This window comes from Geotrypetes seraphini, chromosome 8 (genome assembly GCF_902459505.1).
Source record: "Geotrypetes seraphini chromosome 8, aGeoSer1.1, whole genome shotgun sequence".
Classification (NCBI taxonomy): Eukaryota; Metazoa; Chordata; class Amphibia; order Gymnophiona; family Dermophiidae; genus Geotrypetes; species Geotrypetes seraphini.
The window spans coordinates 3,942,002-3,968,091 of record NC_047091.1 but is presented as its reverse complement, the minus strand read 5'-3'; the positions used below and the strand labels follow the sequence as shown (position 1 = coordinate 3,968,091).

The 26,090-nt window shown below is 44.8% G+C and overlaps 1 protein-coding gene across 1 annotated transcript in view; it reads right to left on the bottom strand.

The window, feature by feature from the left end:
- The window catches only part of RSPH6A (radial spoke head 6 homolog A), a 50,076-nt gene extending 25,872 nt beyond the window's left edge, over window positions 1-24,204 (bottom strand). The window contains exons 1-3 of the mRNA XM_033953616.1: window positions 23,943-24,204; window positions 23,631-23,859; window positions 11,756-12,496 (exon numbers count right to left, since the gene is read on the bottom strand). Of these exons, the coding sequence (XP_033809507.1) occupies window positions 11,756-12,496; window positions 23,631-23,859; window positions 23,943-24,115 (1,143 nt within the window). The 5' untranslated portion in view covers window positions 24,116-24,204. The remainder of the gene's footprint in view (window positions 1-11,755; window positions 12,497-23,630; window positions 23,860-23,942) is intronic.
- Between the last annotated feature and the right edge of the window lie 1,886 nt (window positions 24,205-26,090).

The window sequence follows — 26,090 nt, the reverse complement described above, 5'->3', positions numbered from 1 at the left end:
GGAGGAGAGGGGTTTTGGCTCTCTCTCTCTTTCTTTCTTTCTCTCTCTCTCTCTCTGGCTCTCCCTAGAACTTCAGACTCTCTGTCTCTTTGTCTCTGAACTCTGTAAGGCAGGGAAACTGCGTTGCTCTCTCATTAATTGTAATGCTTAATTGTATTGCTTATAAATACTGCTTTTCTGTAAGCCTATTTCTATAATATATTCTTTATGCAATCACCTCTGGCTGTGCCTCTTTGATTCTACTTCCTGGTGAGTCATCTGTGAGGGAACTGAACCTGGGACCTGGCGTTTGTCAGGGCGCCTCTCACTTAACCCCTACCACCATATATTGTGGGGGCCACTAACAAACCTGACAGTAGACAATTACTTCCTGAAACAACTTGTCAAGGAAAATACGAGAGGAAATGCAATTCTGGACTTAATTCTAAATGGACTACAAGGACCAGCGCAAGGTGTAGAAGTAGAAGGGATGCTAGGAAGCAGTGATCACAACTTGATCTGCTTCGACCTGGACATGGGGGTGAACAACAATCCAGAACGACGGCCACGGCGCTGAACTTCCAAAAAGGGAATTACGAATGGATGAGACTCATGGTTGGGAAGAAGATAAAGAAGAGGATAGGTGCTGTAAAAACGCTAGAGCAAGCGTGGTCCCTTTTTAAGGACACAGTCACCGAGGTGCAAAATCTATATATACTGCATATCAACAAGGGATCCAAGAGGAAAAAGAACAAGGAACTGGCGTGGCTCACTGTAGCTGTGAAGGAAGCGATCAGAGACAAGAAGACTTTGTTTAAGGAATGGAAAAGGTCAAACACAGACAAAAACTGGAAAAAGCACAAACATCAAAGCAAGTGCCATAAGGCGATAAGAGGGGCCAAAAGAGACTACAAGGAAAAAATAGTCAAGGAGGCAAAAAACTTCAAGCCGTTCTTTTGATATATTAAGGAAAAATGACCCGCGAAGGAAGCGGTAGGGCCATTGGATGACCATGGAATAAAAGGAGTGCTAAAGAAGGACAAAGCCATCACCGACAAACTGAACACATTTTTTGCATCTGTATTTACCGAAGAGGATATACACAACATACCAGAAGCTGACAGGCTATACGCAGGAAACGAAGACGGGAAACTGACACGGTTGACGGTCAGTCTAGAAGAGGTATGCAGGCAGATTGATAGGCTTAAAAACAATAAATCCCCGGGACCAGATGGCATCCATCCGAGGGTAATCAAGGAACTAAAAGGGGCTATAGCTGAACTGCTTCAACTAATACCAATCTGTCGATCAAATCAGGAAGGATTCCAGAAGACTGGAAAGTGGCAAATGTTACGCAGATCTTCAAGAAAGGTTTGAGGGGAGATCCGGGAAACTACAGACCTGCAAGTCTGACCTCGGTACCAGGAAAGATGGTAGAGGCGCTGATAAAGGACCGCATCATTGATCACCTTGACGGGCACAATTGAGGGCCAGCCAGCAAGGCTTCAGCAAAGAAAGATCTTACTTGACGAACTTGCTCCACTTCTTCGAGGGAGTAAACAGGCAGATAGACAAGGACGACCTGGTCAACATTGTACATTTGGATTTTCAGAAGGCGTTCAACAAGGTTCTGCATGAACGACTACTTAGAAAAATTGCGAGCCATGGAATCGAGGGTGAAATACTCACGTGGATTAAAAACTGGCCGGGGGATAGGAAACAGAGAGTGGGGGTAAATGGACAATACTCGGACTGGAAAAGTGTCACAAGTGGTGTGCCGCAGGGTTCGGTGCTTGGACCTGTGCTCTTCAACATATTTATACATGGCCTGGAAATTGGTACGATGAGTGAGGTAATTAAATTTACAGATAATACGAAGTTATTAAGAGTAGTGAAGACGCAGGAGGATTGCGAAGACCTGCAAAATGGGCTGCGACATGGCAAATGAAGTTTAATGTGGATAAGTGTAAGGTAATGTATGACAGTAACAAAAATCTTATATATAAATACAGGATGTCCGGTGCAGTACTTGGAGAGACCCCCCCAGGAAAGAGACTTGGGAGTACTGGTCAACAAGTCAATCAAGCTGTCTGTGCAATATGTGGCGGCGGCGAAAAGGGCGAACAGAATGCTAGGAACGATTAAGAAGGGGATCACGAACAGATTGGAGAAGATTATCATGCCGCTGTACCAGGTCATGGTACGCCCTCACCTGGAATACTGCATCCAGCACTGATTGCCTTATATGAAGGACACAGTAGTACTACTCGAAAGGGTCCAGAGAAGAGCGACTAAAATGGTTAAGGGACTGGAGCAGTTGCCGTACAGTGAGATATTAGAGAAACTGGGCATCTTCTCCCTTGAAAAGTAGAGACTGAGAGGGGACATGATCGAAACATTCAAGATAATTAAGGGAATAGACTTAGTAGATAAAGACAGGTTGTTCACCCTCTCCAAGGTAGAGAGATTGAGAGGGCACTCTCTAAAGTTAAAAGGGAATAGATTTTGTACAAACGTAAGGAAGTGAAGAAGAACTTCCAGGGATTCAAGACAAAGTTAGAAAAGTTCCTGCTGAACCAGAACGTAGGCCAGTAAGGCTAGTCTCAGTTAGGGCACTTGTCTTTGACCTAGGGGCCGCCACGTGAGCAGACTGCTGGGCACGATGGACCACTGGTCTGACACAGCAGCGGCAATTCTTATGTTCTTAAAATCTAGATACACTATATCACAGTTCTTCAACCTCTGGTCCGCAAAAAAATCTTGCTGGTCCGTGAAGGATTCGGGTCCTCGCCACAACAAAAGGTGCCAGCGTCAGCTGACATGCAACTTTCTGTTGCCATTGCTATGCCGGGACTCCTGCTACCTATGTCTCCTGCTCCTGCCTTTGTCTCCACACCCTCAGACCAGCAGCGGCAGCTCTGTGTGCTTTTAACTTCAGCACACAGCTGCCCCTAAGCAGTATTTTTGCCACGGTTTCATGAGACAGCCTCGGGGTCTTTGCTAGGCCGGCCCGCTTTGATGATGCGATGTGGGCCGGCCTACCAAAGGCCCCGAGGCTGCCTCATGAAATCGCGGCTAAAATACTGCTTAGGAGCAGCTGTGTGCCGAAGTTAAAAGCACACAGAGCTGCTGCTAGCCTACATAGAGGAAACATTTGCTGGAGAGGGAAGGAGGGAAGGGAGAAGGGATACTCCTGGACAAGGGAGTGGTAGGGGGTACTGCTGACAGGGGGAAAGGGAAGGGACGAGCGTTACTGTTGGATAAGGGAGGGGAAGGGGATACTGCTGACAGGGGAGAAGGGAAAGGGAAGGTAAGAGAGTTACTGTTGGATAAGGGGAGGAGGAAAGGGAGAAGGTACTGCTAGACAGGGGAGGAGGAAAATTGGAAGGAAACAGCTGGCAGGGAGATTAGAGGAGGGGAAGGAGTCGGGATGGAATAGAGAGATCAGATGAGGGAAAGGGGAGACAGAGGAATGACAAAGAGAGAGATTGATGCTGGGAAGGGGGGTCAGATGAGAAATAAGGAAAGAGGGACAAAGATGCTAGATCTGGTATAGGAGAGAGGGGCATAGAAAGAACACAGATACCATATGGGAAGGGGAGAGGGCAGACAGTGGATGGAAGGGGCAGATGCTGGATTGAAGAGACAGAGGGCAGACGCTGGATGGAAGAGAGTGAAAAGATGACAAAAGGTAGAAAAAAATAACTTTATTTCTATCTTGTGATTAGAATATATCAGATTTAAAATATGTATCTTGCTAGAGCTGATGTTAGATATAACTGGGGAGTGCAAAGCCCAGGCAGTGCTTCTTTAGCTTCCAGCTGGCTTAGGGCTCTCTCTGACCAGGAGGCATTTGCCCTAGTTGCACTCCCCCTAACACCATTCCTGCCATGTGTGACTGCGGTAGTCTGTTAGCATGATATTTATGTAGCATTCTGTAATAATTTGGCTTATTCAGTTTTCTTGATAATAGAGGGGATATATGTGAAGGGGAGGGGAGACGGGGGTTTTGTTGATCCTTGCCCTGTATCTAATATAATAAAATGATAGGCCGCGCATGCGCACTAAAAAAAAACGTGTTCCCTGATCCCGTCGCGGAAACACGACTGCGCATGCGCGGGTTTTACGTCACCACTTGCTCGCGGCGGTTTTCAAATAAAAAAAAAATTACACAGCTGCGGCGGCCTTCCTTAACCCTGCCTCTCACTGTGAATGGTACCGGCTCCTCTCTCGAACTGCACCAGGATCGAGAGAGGAGCTGCAGCGCTGGCTTTCAACTTAAAACAAACAAACAAAAAAAACCCAACTGGAGATCGCCGCTCTCACCCGGCTCCCACTGTGCAAACCTCCCCCCCCCCAACTGGAGCTCGCCGCTCTCACCCGGCTCCCACTGTGCAAACCCCCCCCCCCAACTGGAGATCGCCGCTCTCACCCGGCTCTCACTGTGCAAACCCCCCCCCCAACTGGAGATCGCCGCTCTCACCCGGCTCCCACTGTGCAAACCCCACCCCCCCAATGGGAGGATGTGCCGCAGCAAAGTGCTGCTCAGGTACTGGAGGGGGAGAGACATATCGCTTCTGCACCGGTACAAACATCCCTCCAGCGTTGGCACTCGCTGCACGTTAAACAGGCTGCTTCGTGCTTTCTCCTGCAGTTGAGTCCCTCTGCCGCGTCACCGATGACGTCATCAATGACGCAACAGATAGACTCAACGGCACATGAAAGCCAAAGCAACCTGTTTAGCGGACTGCGGTTGCCAACGCTGGAGGGAGGTTTGATCTTAAAGTCATCTTGCTGGGAGGGTCGCAGAGAGAAGCGTCTGCCTCGGGTGCTTCAAGCAGGAGCAGCGTTTACAATTCACTGCTGTTGCCGGCTTCAGGCCTTCCTCTCTGGCCGGTCCTGCCTATTTCCTGTTTTCATGAAGACAGGACCCGCCAAAGAGGAAGACCTGAAGCCAGCAACAGCAATAAATTGTGAATGCTGCTGCTGACCAATTAAGTAGTTAAATGAGGAAAGGGAGCAGAGGGGGAGAGAATGCCTTGGAGGGAAGGAGGAAGGTATGCCAGACCAAGGCAAAAGGAAGGAGGAGATGGAGAGAGGCCATATGGGAGAGAAAGAGAGAGATAGAAAGAGAAGAGAGGGCAGTGAATGGAAGGAGCAACATAGAGGGTGAACAGTATTCTAGCACCCGTTAATGTAACGGGCTTAAAGACTAGTTATTTATATTTATAAAATGACAATTGTACAGAATATTGTTTCTTTTTATACTTTAATAAAATATGTTCAATATAAAATCATAACTATTTGAGGCTTGTGCGGATGGGATCAGATGGTTAACGGGACAGAGCTCGATGGCGGCGAAGGGATTTTTTAAAATTTCAGTCTTATTAGTTTGCCAGTCCTCAAAATAATTATTTTATTTCTGCCGGTCCATAGGTGTAAAAACGTTGAAGAACACTGCACTATATCAACCGGCTTACCTTTATCCACATGTTTATTCACGCCTTCAAAGAAGTCAAGCAAATTGGTGAAGCAAGATCTCCCTCAGCTGAACCCATGCTGACTCCATCTCATTAAATCATGTTTGTCTATGTGTTCCACAATTTTATTTTTTATAATTGTTTCTACCATTTTGTCCAGCACTGAAATGAGGCTTACCGGTCTGTAATTTCCCAGATCTCCCCTGGAGCCCTTTTAAAAAAACCGGCCTAACATTGGCCACCCTCCAATTTTCAGGTACAACAGACGATTTTAGCGACAGGTTACAAATCACTAACAGCAGGTCAGCAATTTCATATTACAGTTCTTTAGTACCCTGGGCAGGGCCGCCATCAGGGCAGTACTACCAGTCCTGCATTCAGGGGCCCGGAGCTGACAGGGGGCCCGGGCCAGTAGCGTACCTAGGAGGGGCGTTGCACAGGAGAGAGAGCTGAACGGGGACGATGGGGGACCTGCGGGGTTAAATATAACTCGAGCCGCGAGGCTCGTCTTCTACTTCGACTGCCCTGCCGCTCACACAGCCGATCGGAAGTCTTCCCCGATGTCAGTGCTGACGTTGGAGGGAGGGCTTAAGCAAAGCCCGCCCTCCGACGTCAGCGCTGACGTCGGGGAAGACTTCTGGTCGGCTATGTGTGTACGGCGGGACAGGCAGGAAATAGAAGACAAGCCTACGCGGCTCGAGCTACATTTTGCTGAGAAAGTTGCTAAGATGGGCTGGGAGGCAAACGGGGAACACAAAAGGGGGAGGGAGTGCGTTTTGGACACAAGGCAGAGAGGAAGGGAGGGAAAGAGATGCTGAGGTGGGGGATGGAATGGGTTTTTGGACACAGAAGGCATGGACTTGGGAGAGAGGAAGGGAGGGAAAGAGATGCTGAGGGGGAGGGAATGGGTTTTTTGACACAGAAGGCATGAACTTGGGAGAGAGGAAGGGAGGGAAAGAGATGCTGAGGTGGGGTTGGAATGGGTTTTTGGACACAGAAGGCATGGACTTGGGAGAGAGGAAGGGAGGGAAAGAGATGCTGAGGTGGGGGAGGGAATGGGTTTTTGGACACAGAAGGCATGGACTTGGGAGAGAGGAAGGGAGGGAAATAGATGCTGAGGTGGGGGAGGGAATGGGTTTTTGGACACAGAAGGCATGGACTTGGGAGAGAGGAAGGGAGGGAAAGAGATGCTGAGGTGGGGAGGGAATGCATTTTTGGACACAGAAGGCATGGACTTGGGAGAGAGGAAGGGAGGAAAAGAGATGCTGAGGTGGGGGAGGGAATGTGTTTTTGGACACAGAAGGCAAGGACTTGGGAGAGAGGAAGGGAGGGAAAGAGATGGTTGTGTACACGGGGAATAGAAGAAAGGAGAATTTTTGGTCATAGGGAGGGAGTGAGGTACAGACAGTGGCATACCAAGGTGGGGGTGGGGGCGGTCTGCCCCGGGTTTACGCCCCAAGGGGGTGCACAGCTGGCCACCCTCCATTGTTCTCCCTAGGCTGGCAAACTGCATCTCTTTAGCCACTTGAGTGCCACCGCCGCCATTGGGAACAGGCCGGTGCCAAGTTCTCCCTGCTTTTCCCTGTGGGGCCGACCAACTCTCGCCACCCGCGTAAATTCTGACGTCGGAGAGGATGTTCTGGGCCAGCCAATCGCTGCCTGGCTGGCCCAGAACGTCCTCTCCGATGTTAGAATTGACGTCGAGTGGCGAGAGTTGGTCGGCCCAGCGGGGAAGAGAAGCAGGGCAAACTCGGCGCCGGCCTGTTCCCGATAGCGGTAGTGGTAGCCTATTCCCCAGTGGCGGTGGCAGCATTTTCCCAATGGTGGTGGCATAGGGGAGGGCAAGGAGAAAGAAAGAAAGGGGGGGATAGGGAGCCAGAAAAAAAAAAAAGAAAGGGGGCTGGGTGAAACAAAGAAAAATGGGGCACGGAGAGAGAGAGAAAGACAGACATACAGAATGAAAGGGGGTATGGAGAGAGAGAAAAAGAAAGAAGGGGGCAGGGTGAAACAAAGAAAAAGTTTGGGGAGGGAATGAGGTCTGGAGGAGAGGAAGCATACAGGAGGCTGAAAGAAGGGAAGAAATATTGGATGCACAGTCAGAAGAATAAAGTGCAACCAGAGACTGATGAAATTACCAAAGGTAGGAAAATGATTTTATTTTCAATTTAATGATCAAAATGTGTCCGTTTTGAGAATTTATATATGCTGTCTATATTTTGCGCTATGGCCCTCTTTTACTAAACCGCAATAGCGTTTTTTAGCGCAGGGAGCCTATGAGCTTCAAGAGCAGCGTGGGGCATTCAGCGCAGGTCCCTGCACTAAAAACCGCTATCGCGATTTAGTAAAAAGGGAGGGGGAATATTTGTCTATTTTTGTATAGTTGTTACTGAGGTGACATTGCATAAAGTCATCTGCCTTGACCTCTTTGAAAACCCGCGGAATATAAATGATAATTAACATTTTCTCTGCGTACAGCGTGCTTTGTGTTTTTAAAATTTTATTGTTGGTAGATCATTTTGACTTGGCCACAAAGGTAAGGGGGAGGGAGGGGAGCTGCTGAAAGAGTCTACCTTGACGTGGTTGCAGGCTTACAAATCTTTTGGTCATAGAGTGCGGCGACAGAGAAAAGTATGTGTGTATTCAGCCCATGGAAGAAGGGGGGGGAAGGGGAGGGTGAAGGGGTGCGTGGGGGGCCCAATAGGATTGCTCAGTAAGGGGCCCAGAAATTTCTGATGGCGGCCCTGACCCTGGGATGTATTCCATTCGATCCTGGCGATTTATCACTTTTTAACTTGTCGATTTGGCTAGCACAACTTCCAGATTCACCGAGATTTCTTTCAGTTCCTCCACATCATCACCCTTGAAAATCATAAGAACATAAGAATTGCCAATTCCGGATCAGATCTTAGGGACATCAAGTCCGGCGATCCACACATGCGGAGGCCCCAACAGGTGTACCCTGGCATAGATTTAGTCCCCATATCACTCTATGCCACTCATAAGGAGATGTGCATCTAGTTTACCCTTAAATCCTAGAATGGTGGATTCTGCAATTACTCTTCTGGGAGAGCATTCCAGATGTCCACCACTCGCTGCGTGAAACAGAATTTCCTGATATTTGTCCTGAACTTGTCCCCCCTCAGCTTTAGTCCATGCCCTCTTGTCCGGGTCACATTGGACATTGTAAATAACTATTTTTACTGCTCTATTTTATCGATTCCTTTCAGTATTTTGAAAGTCTCGATCAGATCCCCTCGCAGTCTCCTCTTCCCAAGGGAGAACAGCCCCAGTCTCCTAAGTCGTTCCTCGTAATCCAGGTCCTCCATACCTTTCACTAGCTTCGTTGCTCGTCTCTGCACCCTCTCCAGCAGTTTTATATCCTTCTTTAGCTATGGAGACCAATGCTGGATGCAGAATTCCAAGTTTGGTCTGACCATCGCTCTATAAAGTGGCATTATAACTTTCTCTGATCTACTTGTGATTCCCTTCTTTATCATGCCTAGCATTCTATTTGCTTTTTTCGCCGCTGCACATTGCACCAACGGTTTCAGGGTCCTATCTATCAGTACACCCAGGTCCCTTTCTTGTTCGGTATTTCCCAGAGTTGCACCCGACATTCTATACTTGTGTTCCTTATTCTTTCTGCCTAAATGCATCACTTTGCATTTTTCCACTTTAAACTTAATCTGCCATTTCTCTGCCCATTTCTCCAATCGACTCAATTTCCCATTCAGGTAGATCTCTTACATCTTCTTCCGTAAAGACCAAAGCAAAGAATTAATTCAGTCTTTCCCTAAAGCCTTATCCTCCCTGAGCACCCCTTTTGCTCCTTGATCATCCAACAGTCCCACAGATTCCCTCACAGGTTTTCTGCTTGAAAGGAAACTCTGCAATGGGAGGGCATATGATGAAGTTAAGAGGTGATAGGCTCCGGAGTAATCTGAGGAAATACTTTTTTTTTACATAAAGGGTGGTAGATGCATGGACAGTCTCCCACAAGAGGTGGTGGAAACAGAGACTGTGTCTGAATTCAAGACGGCCTGGGATAGCCATGTGGGATCTCTGAGAGAGAAAGAGATAGTGGTTACTGCGAATGGGCAGACTAGATGGGCCATTTGGCCTTTATCTGCTGTCATGTTTCTGTGTTTATATGATACATGACCACAAACCTTATTTCTATTCCTCTCCTCTCCCCCTTCCCTGCCATTTTCTTGTGCTCTATGGAACGCCTGCTTCGTTCCCAACAAGCTTTCCTACATACATGACTTCTTCATCTCTCAATCTCTCCACTTGCTCACATTAACAGAGACCTGTATCTGCCCTGATGACCCTACCTCGGCTTCTGCCCTGTATCATGGATGCTACCTTTTCTCCCACACGCCTTGCTTGGTTGGTCAAGGAGGAGGCATCAGGCTACTACTCTCACCCTCTTGCAGATTTCAATCCCTTCTCCCACCACAATATGTGGAAGTTACTGCTATTATGGTATGTCAGAATTGCTCTGTAGGTCCAGAGTGACATTTGTAGTGCTTTCCTGGCTTAGAGGGAATACCAGGAACAAGCCAACCTTGCGATAACATACTTTAAAGAGCCAGGTCAGCTCAGAGACAGGGAGAAGGGCGGTTTATGTTTATTAAGATACTCTGTCCTTTGCAAAACCATCAAGGCGGATTTTATATTCGGGTACTCAGGAGTGTGCCTAGTGGTTGCGAGTTCGATTCCCACTGTAGTTCCCTGTGACTGGGCAACACTTCATTGCCCCATGAACCCATGAAACTGGTTTACACACAGAAAATGGGTATATCAAGTCCCATCCCCTCCCTCTACTCTAAGTAGTTCCCCTATCTGTCCCGTTGGGCCCCCAATCTACCTACAGTATCTGGGGCAATGGAGGATTAAGTGACTTGCCCAAAGTCACAGGGATTGTACCCACAACCTCAGGGAGCTGAGACAGCAATTCTAAACACTAGGCCACTCCTGAGTACCTGAATATAGTGGACGAGGGCATGACAGAGGTAGAGCCATCCCTACTGTGATCTGCTAGACCGCTTGGCCAGGCTCCTTCGAGTCAAGCACCTGGAAGGAAAAGAGAACTGTTTAGGTCTTATGCAGTATGAAGCAAGCCTGGACTCTGTGGAGAGGAGAAGAGGGAAAGAGGACTGTTAACTCTTAGAACGGGGACCTAGAACTAGCTTTGACACACAGGAACCTTTGGGGGGATTTTCAATTTCTCTTGAAGTGCTGGAGGTTCTCCTAGCTCCAACAGGACAATGGGTAAATAATACATTGTGGAAATTAAGAACTATAAAAAATATTTTGATCCTTTATCGTTCATATTATTGGTGCAGGCATTAGTTTTATCTATTTTAGACTATTGTAACATCATCTATTTAGGAGCACCCCAAAAAATCTAAGGAAATTAAGGATAATTCAGAATACAGCTATTCAATTGATTTTTGGTTTAAAAAAGAACGACCATATTAGTCCTTATTATCATTTACTTCATTGGCTGCCTTTGGAGGCAAGAGTATTATTCAAATTTTCCTGTATCTGCTTTAAGCTGATATTGAGATTGTCTCCAGTTTACTTTTTTCCTCATTTTGTGTTGCATAGACCATCAAGAGAAACTAGAAACTTCTACTTATTTGCTTATCCAAAAATGAATGGGTGTAGATATAAGACTTTCTTAGATAGGACCCTAGCATTTCAAGCTGGTAGGCAACAATCTTGGTTAGGTAAATATATTCAGCAAGCTATGTTATCCTATTGCAGTTTTTGGAAATTAATTAAGACCACTTTGTTCGATAAGTTTATTACTTAGTGAGTTTTATTATTGAAATTCTATTTTACAAATATTTCTATTTTTTACTGTATTATTGTATTTCACTGATTGTCCAGCTCTTTTTTAGTGTAAACTGCCTAGAACTTTTGGTTATGGCGGTATAAAAGAATAAAGTTATTATTATTATTATTATTTGTCTCAATAAAGACAGTTTAAGAACTGACTCCTGAATAAGGTACAATTTGTTCTTACCTGCTTCTTTTCCGTTCTGTGAGTCCTGCTAGACTAATCCAGGAGAGTGGGTTAAGTCTCCCAACCACTTGTCTGGAGTGGTCTAGCAAGATTAAAAAGAAATAAGTATTTTATATCTTTTGTTTTACATTAGATCTCTCGTGCTGTAAGGCTAGATCAATGAGACATTAATATGTACTGTATATGGATTATCAAATGGTATAGCATCATTCTGATCATATAAATAATAAAACTGATTTAAAAAGTGGATTAGTTTTATTACCTGAGGTAGAATATGTTGGACATGATGCACCCAGTTGGACAAGTTCTCCACCATGTCTAATACAGGTATACCCTCAAACTCAGGATTCTCTTCATAGCTGGAGCGTATTGCCCCTTCTTCTTCCTCCTCTTCCTCTTCTCCAAACTGGTAAAAGCCCAGAGGACTGACCTGTGTGCCTCCTGAGATGCGTGCAACCTGTGCTCGCAGGTAATTCATCTCGTTGCCTGGGAATGGTGGATAGCTCACTACTGGAGCATCCAGTCGTCCAGTGAAAAACTTGCGGATTTTCCTTGCCACCACAATCTGAGCTGGTGTAATCATTGGCAACCTCACCCAAGGCATCCCTGGTTCACTGCATACCAAGTAGCTAAACTTATTAGTGCCTGTACGGTTTTCCTCTTTTGGGATGACTGGTGGAGGTTTGTAGGTAGATTTTGGTGGCTCATCTTCAGGCTCCTCCTTCTCCTCTTCATCTTTCAATTCGCTTTCTTGCTCCATCTCCTCAGCTTCCTCCTCCTGGTCCAGCTCATCTTCCCCTTCTCGGTACTCCACTTCAGCAATGATGTAGTTGAATTCAATTCCCAGAATTTTTCCCCAGAAGCGACATTTCTGAATAGGCTGGCTTTCCACCAACTGTTTTAAGGCCAGAAAGATACGAGTGGTCTCATCTCTGCTGAGTCCCACACCAGCCTGCTCAAAGTGGAAGGCCAGTTCAGTCACATAGGGGAGAGTTGTCTCCATCTGCCAGAGAAAAAATAATTAAGAGTTTCTCATCCACAAAATTCTGCATCTTCCAAAATTATCATTTTTTATATGTTTAGTTTTTTTGGGTGAGAAAGAATCAATTTTCTCCTGCAACTTTGGACCTCTTCCTTCATGTTATTTCCCTTTACTTCCTTTTATATCTAGACACTGTAGTTCCTCCCCACTTCCCTCTATTTTACCTTACTGTATCCTTCTTAAGCTTCTCTTTTCATTTTTATTTCCCTCTTTCTATTTTGTTCTCATTAATTTTATGTCCCCATTACTTTATAATTGTACACCACTCAGATGTTTGATGTGTGGGGCCAGCGTGACTTTTTTTAAATGGGGACAGCAATTGTGCATGTGCAACACACACACACATCTGTAGCCCATAAAAAAAGGAAAGTCTTCCTGCCTCGAACATCTGAGCTGCAGAAGTCTGCTTCAGGGCTTCTCCTGCATTCAGCTGTTCAGGCTTCCACTGCCAGCTCTGCGCATGTATGAAAGTCGTTTTTCTGACTGATGGTGTGGGATTACAGCCAACCTCCATGAAACTAATTTGCAAGCAAAGTTGATTGAACATCGATCACAGTTTTAAAATTAGTCAGCCTCACAACGACCCAATCAGATTTTAGCGACAATTTTTAGTGCATCTGGGCCTCAGTGACAAAAAGCTACTCACCTGTAAAACAGGTTCTCCAAGGACAGCAAAACATGTATTCCCACAAATTAGTAATGTAATTTCACGGAGCCCAGTGTGGATGCTACCCAGTGCCTTCTTGCTCAGCGAGAGCGCATGAGAATGCAACTCTTAGGGGAAATGGAAGGGGATGTGAGAATATATGTCCTGCTGTCTTTGAAGAACATTTGCTACAGGTGAGTAACTACACTTTATCTGTGGACAACCAGGACATTGTTTCTCACATGTAGAAATCCATAGATACCAAGCTCACCAAAAACAAATCAAGGACAACAATGACTTGCAATGGCAAGGCCATCTAGAAACCAATTAATCTTAACTTAAGTCTTCTTGTAAGGTTGCAGCCTAGTACAGAATAAAATGGGTTTAGCATTCTAAACACCAAACAATTTCTGCAGAACTGTCTGACCAAATGACTGTTGAGTCAGGTATTCCATTCAAGGCAATAATGAAATGTGAATATGTGGACTGAAGACCAAGCTCCAGCTTTGCAAATCTCTTCAATGGAGGCTGATCTCAAGTGGACTACTGATACAACCATGGCTCTAAAATTGTGAGCCAAGACATGACCCTCCAGAGTCAGCCCAGCCTAGGAATAAATGAAAAAGATACAGTCTGCTAGCTAGTAGGATATAGTGCATTTACTGATGGCTGCCCCCATTCTGTTTGAGTCATAGATCACAAAAAACTAAGTGGACTGTCTATGGGCTTTAGTCTGCTCCAGATAGAAGGCTAAGGCTTGCTTGTAGTACAAAGCGTGCAGTATGTTTTGACAGGATGGGCATAAAGTTTTGTGAATGTTAGAAAGACAATTAACTGGTTAATATGGAACTCTAACATCAGCTTAGGAAGGAACTTAGGATATGTGTGGCAAACTACTCTGTTATGGTGAAACTTTGTGTATCGTGGATCAGCTCCTAAGGTCTACAGCTCACTGACTCGGCAAGCTGAAGTAACTGCCACCAAAAATAAGACCTTCCAGGTCAGGTACTTCAGATAACAGGAATCAAGTGGTTCAAAAAGAACTCTCATCAGCTGTGTGTGGTCATTGTTGAGGTCCCTTGACACAGTCAGATTTAATAGGGGGTGGAGGGGCTTTATCAAAGCAAAGCTCTCATGAATTGAAAAGCTAGAGGCTGTACAGAGATGGGCTTACCTCCTACACAGTGAAGCAGTTACTTACCGTAACAGGTGTTATCCAGGAACAGCAGGCAGATATTCTCACATATGGGTGATGTCATCCATGAAGCCCCTATGTGGACAGCTGCACAAGCAGTGTTGCTTGAAGAACTTTAGAAAATTTGCGACTGCCTCACCGCGCATGCATGAATGCCTTCCCACCCGACGTAGGGCATGTGTCTCCAAAGTTAAGATAGCTAGCAAAGAAGCCAACCAGGAGAGATGGGTGGGTTGTGAGAATATCTGCCTGCTGTCCCTGGATAACACCTGTTACGGTAAGTAACTGTGCTTTATCCCAGGACAAGCAAACAGCATATTCTCACATATGGGTGAACTCCAAGCTAGCCAGAATGGGATGGTGGGAGTGTTGGCATTTAGGAGAATAAATTTTGTAATACTGTTTGGCCAAAGTGGCCATCCCATCTGGAAAAGGAATCCAGACAGTAAGATGAGGTGAATGTATGAACCAAGGACCAAGTGGCAGCTTTGCATATTTCCTCAATAGGGGTAGATCTAAGGAAATCTACTGAAGCTGCCATAGCTCTAACTTTGTGGGCTGTGACTCGACCCTCCAGTTGTAGCCTAGCCGGAGCATAACAAAACAAGATGCAAGCAGCCAACCAGTTGGAAATCGTTCTCTTACAAATAGGATGTCCCAATTTGTTTGGATCAAAGGAGACAAAGTTAAGGAGAAGATCTATGTGATTTAGTCCTTTGCAAATAGTAGGCCAAAGCACGCTTGCAGTAGAGAGTATGAAGAGCTGTTGCTCCAGGATGAGAATGAGGCTTGGGAACAAACACTGGAAGTACAATTGACTGATTGAGATGAAATTCTGTAACAACTTTGGGTAAGAATTTTGGATGAGTGCGGAACACTACTTTATCATGATGGAATAATATAAATGGTGGATCCATTACCAAAGCTTGTAGCTCACTGACTCTGCAAGCAGACTTGAGAGAGATGAGGAAGACCACTCTCCAAGTGAGATACTTAAGATGAGCCATAGACATTGGTTCAAATGGAGGCTGTATTAATTTAGCAAGAACAACATTGAGATCCCAAATCACTGGAGGTGGTTTGACATTGAAAAGTCCTTTCATAAATCAGAAAACCACAGGATGAGCAGAGAGAGGTTTCCCTTCTAAGGGTTGATAGAAAGCAGCAATTGCAGTGAGATAGACTCTAACAGAGGTGGATTTGAGGCCAGATTTAGATAAATGAAAAAGATAATCCAAAACTGAAGACAAGGATGTAGACTGAGGCTCCTTGTGATGATCGCACCAAGTGGAAAACCTAGTCCACTTCTGGATATAACATTGCCTTGTGGAAGGTTTTCTGGAAGCATCTAAAATGTCTCTGACAGACTGAGAAAACTGAAGGTGTGTAGTTTTGTCGTAAGGAACTAAGCTGTCAGATGTAGAGACTGCAGGTTGGGATGAAGAAGAGAATCGTGATTCTGTGTAAGCAGAGATGGAAAAACTGATAGAAGTAGTGGCTCCCTGCTGCTGAGTTGAATAAGAAAGGAGAAGCAAGGTTGTCTGGGCCACCAAGGAGCTATTAGAATCAAGGTGGCATGTTCCTGTTTGAGTTTGACAAGGGTTTTGAGAATAAGTGGAAATGGAGGGAAGACAGAGGAATTTGCTCGTCCACTCCAGGAGAAAAGCATCTGCTTCCAGGTGATGAGGATAGTAGAGTCTGGAACAGAACTGAGGCAACTTCTTGTTGTGGAGAGACGCAAAAAGGTCTACTTGAAGAGTTCCCCATTAAGAAAAAAATCTGATGAAGAGTCGGCGAATTGAGCGTCCATTCGTGAGGTTGCAGGATGCGACCCAATTTGTCTGTCAGTGAATTTTTCTCTCCCTGAATATAGACAACTCTGAGAAAAATGTGAGGAATTGCTCAATTCCAAATCTTCCGAGCTTCCTTCCAAAGGAGAAGAAATCCTGTTCCTCCCTGCTTGTTCACAGTAGTACATGGCTACTTGATTGTCTGTATGAATGAAAACGACTTGATTTTGAAGAACATAGTAACATAGTATATGACGGCAGATAAAGACCTGAATGGTCCATCCAGTCTGCCCAACCTGATTCAATTTAAATTTTTTTTTCTTCTTTTTAGCTATTTCTGGCCAATAATCCAAAGCTCTGCCCTGTACTGTGCTTAGGTTCCAACTACTGAACTCTCCATCAAAGCTCACTCCAGCCCATCTACACTATCCCAGCCATTGAAGCCTTCCCCAGTCCATCCTTAACTAAACGGCCATATACAGACATAGACCGTGCAAGTCTGCCTAGTACTAGCCTTAGTTCTTCAATATTTACTATTAATTTCTAATTCTAGATCCTCTGTGTTCATCCCATGCTTTTTTGAACTTTGTCATCGTTTTCCTCTCCACCACCTCTCTCGGGAGCGCATTCCATCACCCTGTCTGTAAAGAGGAATTTCCTTACATTGTTCTTGAATCTCCCACCCCTCAGCCTCAAATTATGCCCTCTGGTTTTACCAATTTCCTTTCTCTTGAAAAGATTTTGTTCTACGTTAATACCTTTCAAGTAAAAAACTGGATAGAAGAAAATATAGATTGCCTTTTCCTCACAGAAACTTGGCTACTTCCAATTCAGATCCCAGAATAACGGAAGTCTAACCAAAGAGATACAAAACAATAGTGGTCTGCAGAGAAAACAAAAGAAGAGGAGGAATTGCCATCATAGCCAGAACCACCTTAGACCTAAAAATACAAGACAAAACAACTACCCCATACTTGGATCTACTAGCCTGTCAACTCTCAAGCACATTGCTCAAAGAACACTAACATGCGTTCTCTGCTACATAACTCCAGGAAGTTGGAACACAGCAAAACCAAGATTTGAAGATTTTATATACCGAAACTCACTAACGACAACCTACAACTTAATCCTAGGAGACCTCAACCTCCACCTCGAAAACCAATCCTACAACTATACCTAGAGGTCTTAACATACAAGATACTAGACCCTCAAGCCACACATGAAAAAGGACACCAACTCGACATTGCAGCCTACATGTCCCAACATACCATACAACCAGAAATCCAAACATCAAATGGATACTGGTACCGTTCCCTCTGGTCTGATCATTATACATACTCCTTCAAAATCAACTGGACCAAAAACAAAAGCAAACCAATTACACAAAAAATAACTTACAATTCACGTCAATACATCGACCCCACCAAATTCTGGACAAAAACAGACACCATAATCCAAGACTACAACCCAAAGACTTCATCTCACAATGGAGCCATCTAAGTACAGCAACCCTAGATGAGCTAGCTCCAGAACAATCCAAACCAGAATCCATAGAAAATCAGACAAATGGTTCGACAATGAACTACTCCAACTCAAAAGGCAATGCAGACAACTAGAAAGAAAATGGAGAAAAAGTAGCCAAGATTCCACAAAAAAAAGCATGGAGAATACTGCACCAAAAATACAAACAAAAGCTGAAAGAAAAAAGAAAGACATACTACACAAAGCAAATAGGAGAAGGATCCCAAGACACAAAAAAGCTATTCCAGTTACTAAAAGAATTCACAGACATCACACCATATCTGACCAATAACAACTCCCCCCACTCAGCCACCCTCTTAGCCACATTCTTCAAAAACAAAATTGCAAATATCAGAGCCACATTAAATGGAACACCTATAAGAGATCACAACTCCCCCCACAGAGAAAGATTCAGTAGCAGCAGACAGAACCTGGTCCCACTTCTCACCTATACAATGGTCAGACCTCAACAAACTATGTAACAAATACAGTCACGCAGCCTGTGACCTTAACCACTGCCCCCATACCTATTGAAAACCTCCAGTATGCTATTCCGCACTCTGCTCCTACAATGGATACAAACTTTACTCACAGATGGCCCTTCCCACAAGATCTCAGCGAAATCATTATAACTCTGATCCTAAAAGACCCCAAAGGAGCAACAGACCAACCATCCAACTACAGACCCATAGCCTCAATCCTACTTTACGTCAAGCTAATGGAAGGCCTCGTAGCTAAAGTCCTAAACTTATACCTAGAAAACCACAACTTACTCCACCCCACACAGTCTGGCTTCAGAACCAACTACAGCACTGAGACTCTACAAGGAACACTCATGGACATCGTGAGACAACACCTCAGCACAGGCAAGAAAATGCTGATCATACAACTAGACCTCTCCGCAGCCTTTGATCTAGTAGACCATGACATCCTTTTACAAACACTAGACTCAATAGGAATTACAGGAAAGGTATTAACATGGTTTAAAGGATTCCTACAATCCAGAACTTATAGAGTCAAAACAAACAAAGAAAAATCAGTACCATGGTCCAACCCATGTGGAGTACCCATAAGGATCACCTCTGTCTCCCACTCTTCAACCTATACATTGCCTCCCTAATCTCCTACCTAGACAAACTAGGCATTACCTCCTATAGTTACGCAGATGACATCACCATACTCCTCCCCTTCGACCAACCAGCTCCTTCCATGGTAGGCACAATACACAGAACACTTGAAACAGTAGCAACATGGATGAAAGAACACAAACTAAAGCTTAACCCTGACAAATCAAACTTCATCCTCCTAGAAAACTGCAAAACCCCAATCTTGACTAACTTAGCAATTAACTCAATCTCATACCCCATTCAACCCACGCTAAAACTCCTTGGAGTTCTGATAGACAGAGACTGTACCATGCAACCACAAATCAACAAAATAATAAAAACATCATTTGCAACTATGAGAAACCTAAGACAAGTCCGAAAATTCTTTGACAGAAAACAATTCCAACTCGTGGTTCAATCACTAATCCTAGGCCTAATAGACTACTGCAACATACTATATCTTCTCCCCTGCTCTGCAACCACGATAAAACAACTACAAACAATTCAAAACACAGCCCTAAGACTCATCTATTTGCTGAAAAAATACGACCACATCACAGAGACATACCACAACTCACACTGGCTCCCAATACAAGCCAGAGTACACTTCAAATTCCACTGCCTACTATTTAAAGCTATAAATGGAGACAGCTCAACCGACTGGAACAATCGACTAATTCAATCTACCTCAACCAGACATAGGAGAACCCACACAATATTCACACACCTGCCAACCAAAAATGTCAAATGAAGAAAACTGTATGCCAACCTACTGGCCACCAGAGCAGCGAAACTGGACAGACAACTCACCAATCTGCTTATTTTGACCACAGACTACAAAACCTTCAAAAAAGAAACAAAAACTCTACTCTTCAAAAAATACATAAAACCAATATAACACAACCAGACATGTCCCAAACTCCTCCTGCAATAATATCTACTTCTTAGCAAATTAGAAAATGTTCAAACTATTCCTTAAGTACTTATTATCTTAACAATATGTGCTTCTTAATATCATAACAATTCTTATGTAATCCGCCTTGAACCACAAGGTAAAGGCGGAATAGAAATCACTAATGTAATGTAATTTAACGTAATTTCAGTCGCTTGAATATCAATCTTTACATAGAGCTACTTCTCTACCTTTTTGACCATCTCTGTCCTTCCTAAAAAGATTATATCCTGGTATGTTTGCATCTCATCCATAGGAGTCACTGAACCATGTCTCTCAACAATATCCAGGTCTGTCTCTAACATCAAGGCTTGCAGATCATAAACTTTGTTGCTTAGACTGCAAGCGTTTGTGGTCATCGCTTTCCAGCTATTTTTCAGCGGTAAAGCACAGTTACTTACCGTAACAGGTGTTATCCAGGGACAGCAGGCATATATTCTCACACATGGGTGACGTCACCAACAGAGCCCCAGTACGAACACTTGAAAAGTGAATCGCATCTTTAAGTTTAGAAAGTTCACGATCAACCCGCACCGCACATGCTCGAGTGCCTTCCCCCTGACGTAGGCGCGCCGTCTCTTCAGTTAAGATAAGCCAGCTAAGAAGCCAACCAGGGGAGGTGGGAGGGTTATGAGAATAGCTGCCTGCTGTCCCTGGATAACACCTGTTACGGTAAGTAACTGTGTTTTATCCCAGGACAAGCAGGCAGTCTACTCTCACACATGGATGACCTTCAAGCTAACTAGAAAGGGATGGTGGGAGAGTTGGACTCTAAGAAAATAAATTTTGCAATACTGACTGTCCGATGTGCCCATCCCATCTGGAAAAAGATTCCAGACAGTAATGTGAAGTGAATGTATGAACTGAGGACCAGGTGGCAGCCTTGCAGATTTCTTCAATAGGAGTGGATCTGAGGAAAGCAACAGAAGCTGCCATAGCTCGGACTTTGTGAGCAGTGACATGACTCTCCAGGGGCAGTCCAGTCTGAATGTAGCAGAATGATATACAGGCAGCCAACCAGCTGGAAATTGTCCTATTGGTATAGGATGACCCAACTTGTTAGGATCAAATGAGGTGAAGAGTTGGGGAGATGTTCTATGAGGCTTTGTTCTGTCGATGTAGTAGGCCAAAGCACGTTTACAGAGTGTGTAGCGCCATTTCTCCTGCATGAGAATGAGGTTTAGGGGAAAAAATTGGAAGAACAATCGACTGAGATGAAACTCTGTAACCACTTTCAGTAGAAACTTAGGATGCGTGCGTAGAACCACTTTATCATGGTGAAAAACTGTGAAGGGTGGATCTGTGACCAACGCCTGTAACTCACTGGCTCTCCTGGCAGAAGTGAGCGAGATGAGAAAAACAACTTTCCAGGTGAGAAACTTGAGATGAGTTGTTGCCATTGGTTCAAATGGTGGCTTCATCAACCTGGAAAGAACCACATTAAGGTCCCAGACGACAGGTGGAGGATTGAGAGGTTGTTTCACAATGAAAAGCCCTTTCATAAATCTGGAAACCAATGGATGAGCAGTGAGAGGCTTTCCCTCGACTGGTATGTGAAAAGCTGTAATAGCACTGAGATGGACTCCGATAGATGTAGATTTAAGACCAGAATCAGAGAGACGGAGGAGGTAATCCAACAGCAATTCCATTGACAAGGAAGCTGGATTATGGTGATGACGGAGACACCAGGAAGAAAACCGAGTCCATTTTTGTTGATAACACTGTTGAGTGGCCGGCTTTCTGGAAGCGTCAATAAAACTGCGTACAGGCTGAGAAAGATGTAATGTCAGCCCGAGAGATACCAAGCTGTCAGGTGTAACGATTGCAGGTTGGGATGAAGAGCTCCTTGATTCTGTGTAAGCAGAGTAGGAAATATCGGAAGAGGTATGGTTTCCCTGGTGCTGAGTTGAAGTAGAAGGGAGTACCAATGTTGTCTGGGCCACCGAGGAGCTATGAGTATCATGGTGGCTGAGTCCTGTTTGAGTTTGAAAAGAGTTTTCAAGATGAGAGGAGTGGGAGGAAACGCATAGAGGAACATGTGCATCCAATCTAGAAGAAACACATCTGCTTCCAGGCAGTGAGGTGAATAAAGCCTGGAGCAGAACTGGGGCAACTTGTGATTGTGTGGAGCTGCAAAGAAGTCCACCTGAGGAATGCCCCATTGTGCAAAGATGGACTGAAGAGTTGTCAAACTGAGTGTCCATTCGTGAAGCTGGAAAATTCTGCTGAGGTTGTCTGTCAAGGAATTCTGTTCGCCCTGTATGTAGATTGCTCTCAGAAAAAGGCTGTGGGTGGTCGCCCAAATCCAAATCTTTTGAGCCTCCTGACAAAGAGGAAGAGAGCCCGTGCCTCCTTGCTACTTGATTTTCCGTGCGGAGGAGAACTTGATCACTCAGAAGATGTTGGAAAGCTTTCAGTGCATAGTAAATCGCTCTGAGGTCAAGCAAATTGATGTGAAATTTGTGTTCTTTGGAAATCCAATGACCTTGCGTTTGAAGGCCAGTCATGTGCGCCCCACAGGCATCCGTAGAAGCATCTGTTATGAGCACCCGGTGATATGGAGGAATATGGAAAAGGAGACCTATGGATAGATTGGAGGTCATCCACCAGTGGAGTGACTGTAAAAGAGATAAGGTTACAGAGATATGCTGTGAGAGCGGATCTGTTGCCCAAGACCACTGAGAAGCGAGGGCCCACTGAGGATTGCGAAGATGCAATCCAGCAAGTTGAGTGACATGAACTGTGGAGGCCATGTGGCCTAAGAGAACCATCATACATCTCGCAGAGATTGTTTGAAGTTGAAACATCTGTTGACAGAGATGAAGCAAAGCGGTTAGGCGATTTGGAGGAAGAAACGCCCTCATGAGAGTAGTATCCATGGCTGCCTTTGGAGGCAAGAATACTATTCAAATTTTCCTGTATCTGCTTTAAGCTGATATCGGGATTCTTTTTCCTCATTTTGTGTTGCATAGACCATCAACAGAAACTAGAAACTTCTGCTTATTTGCTTATCCAAAAATTAATGGGTGTAGATATAAGACCTTCTTAGATAGGACTCTAGCATTTCAAGCTGGTAGACAACAATCTTGGTTAGGTAAATGTATTCAGCAAGCTATGTTATCGGAAATTAATTAATTCATGTCTACCCATTTCACTCTACTCAGTATTTTACTCAGTATTTTATATACCTCTGCCATATCTCCCAGGATGAAAAGCCCTAGCTGCTTTAGCCTTTCCTCATAGGGAAGAAGTCGTACCATACTCTTCATCATTTGCATTGCTCTTCTCTGTACGTTTTCTACTTCTTTTATATCTTTTTAAAAAATGTGGTGACCAGTATTGCAAAACAAAGGCATTGCAATATTCTCATTTTGTTTTCTATTCCTAATAGACTCATAACCTTGGGTTCTGCATCCCCAATTCCTCTGTCATGTCTGTCCAAGTTAGACTGTAAGTCCTTCCAAGCAGGGACTGTCTCTTTAATATCAAAATGCGTACGGCCTTCAGCACCATAAAAATGTTAAATGGTAGTAGTAGTAGGGGAGGGGGGAGGGAATGGAAGACTTTTTGGGACTGAGATTGGACCTGGTGTGGTGGGTAGAGGGGCAGAACACAGGGAAATATTCCATTTAAGAAGATGGGGGAATGCAGAAGAGTGAACAGGGAGATAGATTTTGAATAGAGTACAAAACAGCTGAAAGTCTGATATATCCCAGGGAAGAAGATGGGGGCAGTGCAAGAAAGGATGGGGGTCGCAATGGAGGGCAAGTCACAAGGGGTGAATTATAGCTTGCTACAGCAGGCAACTGCCTAGGAGAGGGGCGAGGCTGGGGTTGGGGCTAGGGGTCCTCTTTTTTGTCCAATAAAAGATTGCTTAAAGCTCACCATTTCCTCCTCTGCTTCCTGTTCATCTCCACCTGCTTTCAGGAAGAGTGCCTTGTGCTTCTCCGCCAGTTCGTAGGTTTCACGAACCGCATACTGGTCCCGTAGAGAGTCCAACTTCTTCTGGAACAGCAACCACTTCATTTCTTTGCTGATGTCCTCAAAGATGTCCACTACATTGTTAGGACGCTCATTCAAGATGCGGGTCAGAACCCTGCTCAGGTGATCATACCTGCAGAAAGCAACAGAGACCATAAGAGAAAACAATCAAGGACCCAATTCCTTGGGTGCCCAAAACAGAGAAGCTGCACTTACAGATTAAGGCCAGACTGAGTGCTGGTCTTCAGCAGAAAGGCTTTCGCATTCTGAACCGATAACTCCTGAGTATTTGTAGTCGGTACCGCAGACGAATCTGGAATAAAGTCTGGAGCCAGATAAGAGGAGTCAAGAGCCCCGGGCAAGAGGGAATCATAAGCCGGAGCCGCCATGGCACGAAAGAGCCGCAACGGCAGCAGCAGCAGCCGCAGCCAGCTCGCGATCTCCACTTGGCCGGTGAGTTTCCGCTCTCCATGGCAACGGCTTCAAGGGAGGGGGTGGAGCTTCGCCACGATTAGGGCTGAAGTGGCTATCGATTCGATGATGGAAAGATTTATTGCATTCCAACGGGGATATTTTAAGACATTTCAGGAGGTGGGGATTCATTGAAATGGTTTAAGGTGGAGGGAGGGGGGAATTTTATTATTCCATGTTTTATATGATGATGGGAAAGGGGGAGGGATAAGAATTTATGTAATGTACATAAGTGATGTATTTATTGTCAATGTAATTTTAAAAATGAACAAAGAATTAAAATTTTAAAAAAGGGTTTGTTTTGTTCTGGTTACTGACATTTATCGGCACTTATGTTCTGCATCCAAGTCTGTTATTTTTCATAGAAACATAGTAGATGACGGCAGATAAAGACCCGAATGGCCCATCTAGTTTGCCCAACCTGATTCAATCTAAAAATTTGTTCGGGTGTTTGGTTTGGGTTTTTTTCTTCTTCTCCTTAGCTATTTCTGGGCAAGGATCTAAAGCTCTGCCCGGTACTGTTCTTAGGTTCCAACTAATGAAGTCTCTTTCAAAGCTCACTCTAGTCCATCTACAGTACACCCTCCCAGCCATTGAAGCCCTCCCCAGCCCAATGGCAGATAAAGGCCAAATGGCCCATCTAGTCTGCCCATCCGCAGTAACCATTATCTTTTTCTCTCTCCGAGAGATCCCACGTGCCTATCCCCAGGCCCTCTTGAATTCACACAGTCTCTATTTCCACCATTCCACTATTTCAGCAAAGCCTTTGATACAGTTCCTCATAAGAGGCTGTTGAACAAACTTGAAGGGCTGAAGTTAGGACCCAAAGTGGTGAACTGGGTCAGAAACTGGCTGTCGGACAGACGCCAGAGGGTGGTGGTTAATGGAAGTCGCTCGAAGGAAGGAAAGGTGACTAGTGGAGTCCCTCAGGGTTCGGTGCTGGGGCCAATCCTGTTCAATATGTATGTAAGTGACATTGCTGAAGGGTTAGAAGGAAAAGTGTGCCTTTTTGCAGATGATACCAAGATTTGTAACAGAGTAGACACCGAAGAGGGAGTGGAAAATATGAAAAAGGATCTGCAAAAGTTAGAGGAATGGTCTAATGCCTGGCAACTAAAATTCAATGCAAAGAAATGCAGAGTAATGCATTTGGGGATTAATAATAGGAAGGAACCGTATTTGCTGGGAGGAGAGAAGCTGATATGCACGGACGGGGAGAGGGACCTTGGGGTGATAGTGTCCGAAGATCTAAAGGCGAAAAAACAGTGTGACAAGGCAGTGGCTGCTGCCAGAAGGATTCTGGGCTGTATAAAGAGAGGCGTAGTCAGTAGAAGGAAGAAGGTGTTGATGCCCCTGTACAGGTCATTGGTGAGGCCCCACTTGGAGTATTGTGTTCAGTTTTGGAGACCGTATCTGGCGAAAGACGTAAGAAGACTTGAGGCGGTCCAGAGGAGGGCGACAAAAATGATAGGAGGCTTGCGCCAGAAGACGTATGAGGAGAGACTGGAAGCCCTGAATATGTATACCCTAGAGGAAAGGAGAGACAGGGGAGATATGATTCAGACGTTCAAATACTTAAAGGGTATTAACGTAGAACAAAATCTTTTCCAGAGAAAGGAAAATGGTAAAACCAGAGGACATAATTTGAGGTTGAGGGGTGGTAGATTCAGGGGCAATGTTAGGAAATTCTACTTTACGGAGAGGGTGGTGGATGCCTGGAATGCGCTCCCGAGAGAGGTGGTGGAGAGTAAAACTGTGACTGAGTTCAAAGAAGCGTGGGATGAACACAGAAGATTTAGAATCAGAAAATAATATTAAAGATTGAACTAGGCCAGTTACTGGGCAGACTTGTACGGTCTGCATCTGTGCATGGCCGTTTGGAGGAGGATGGGC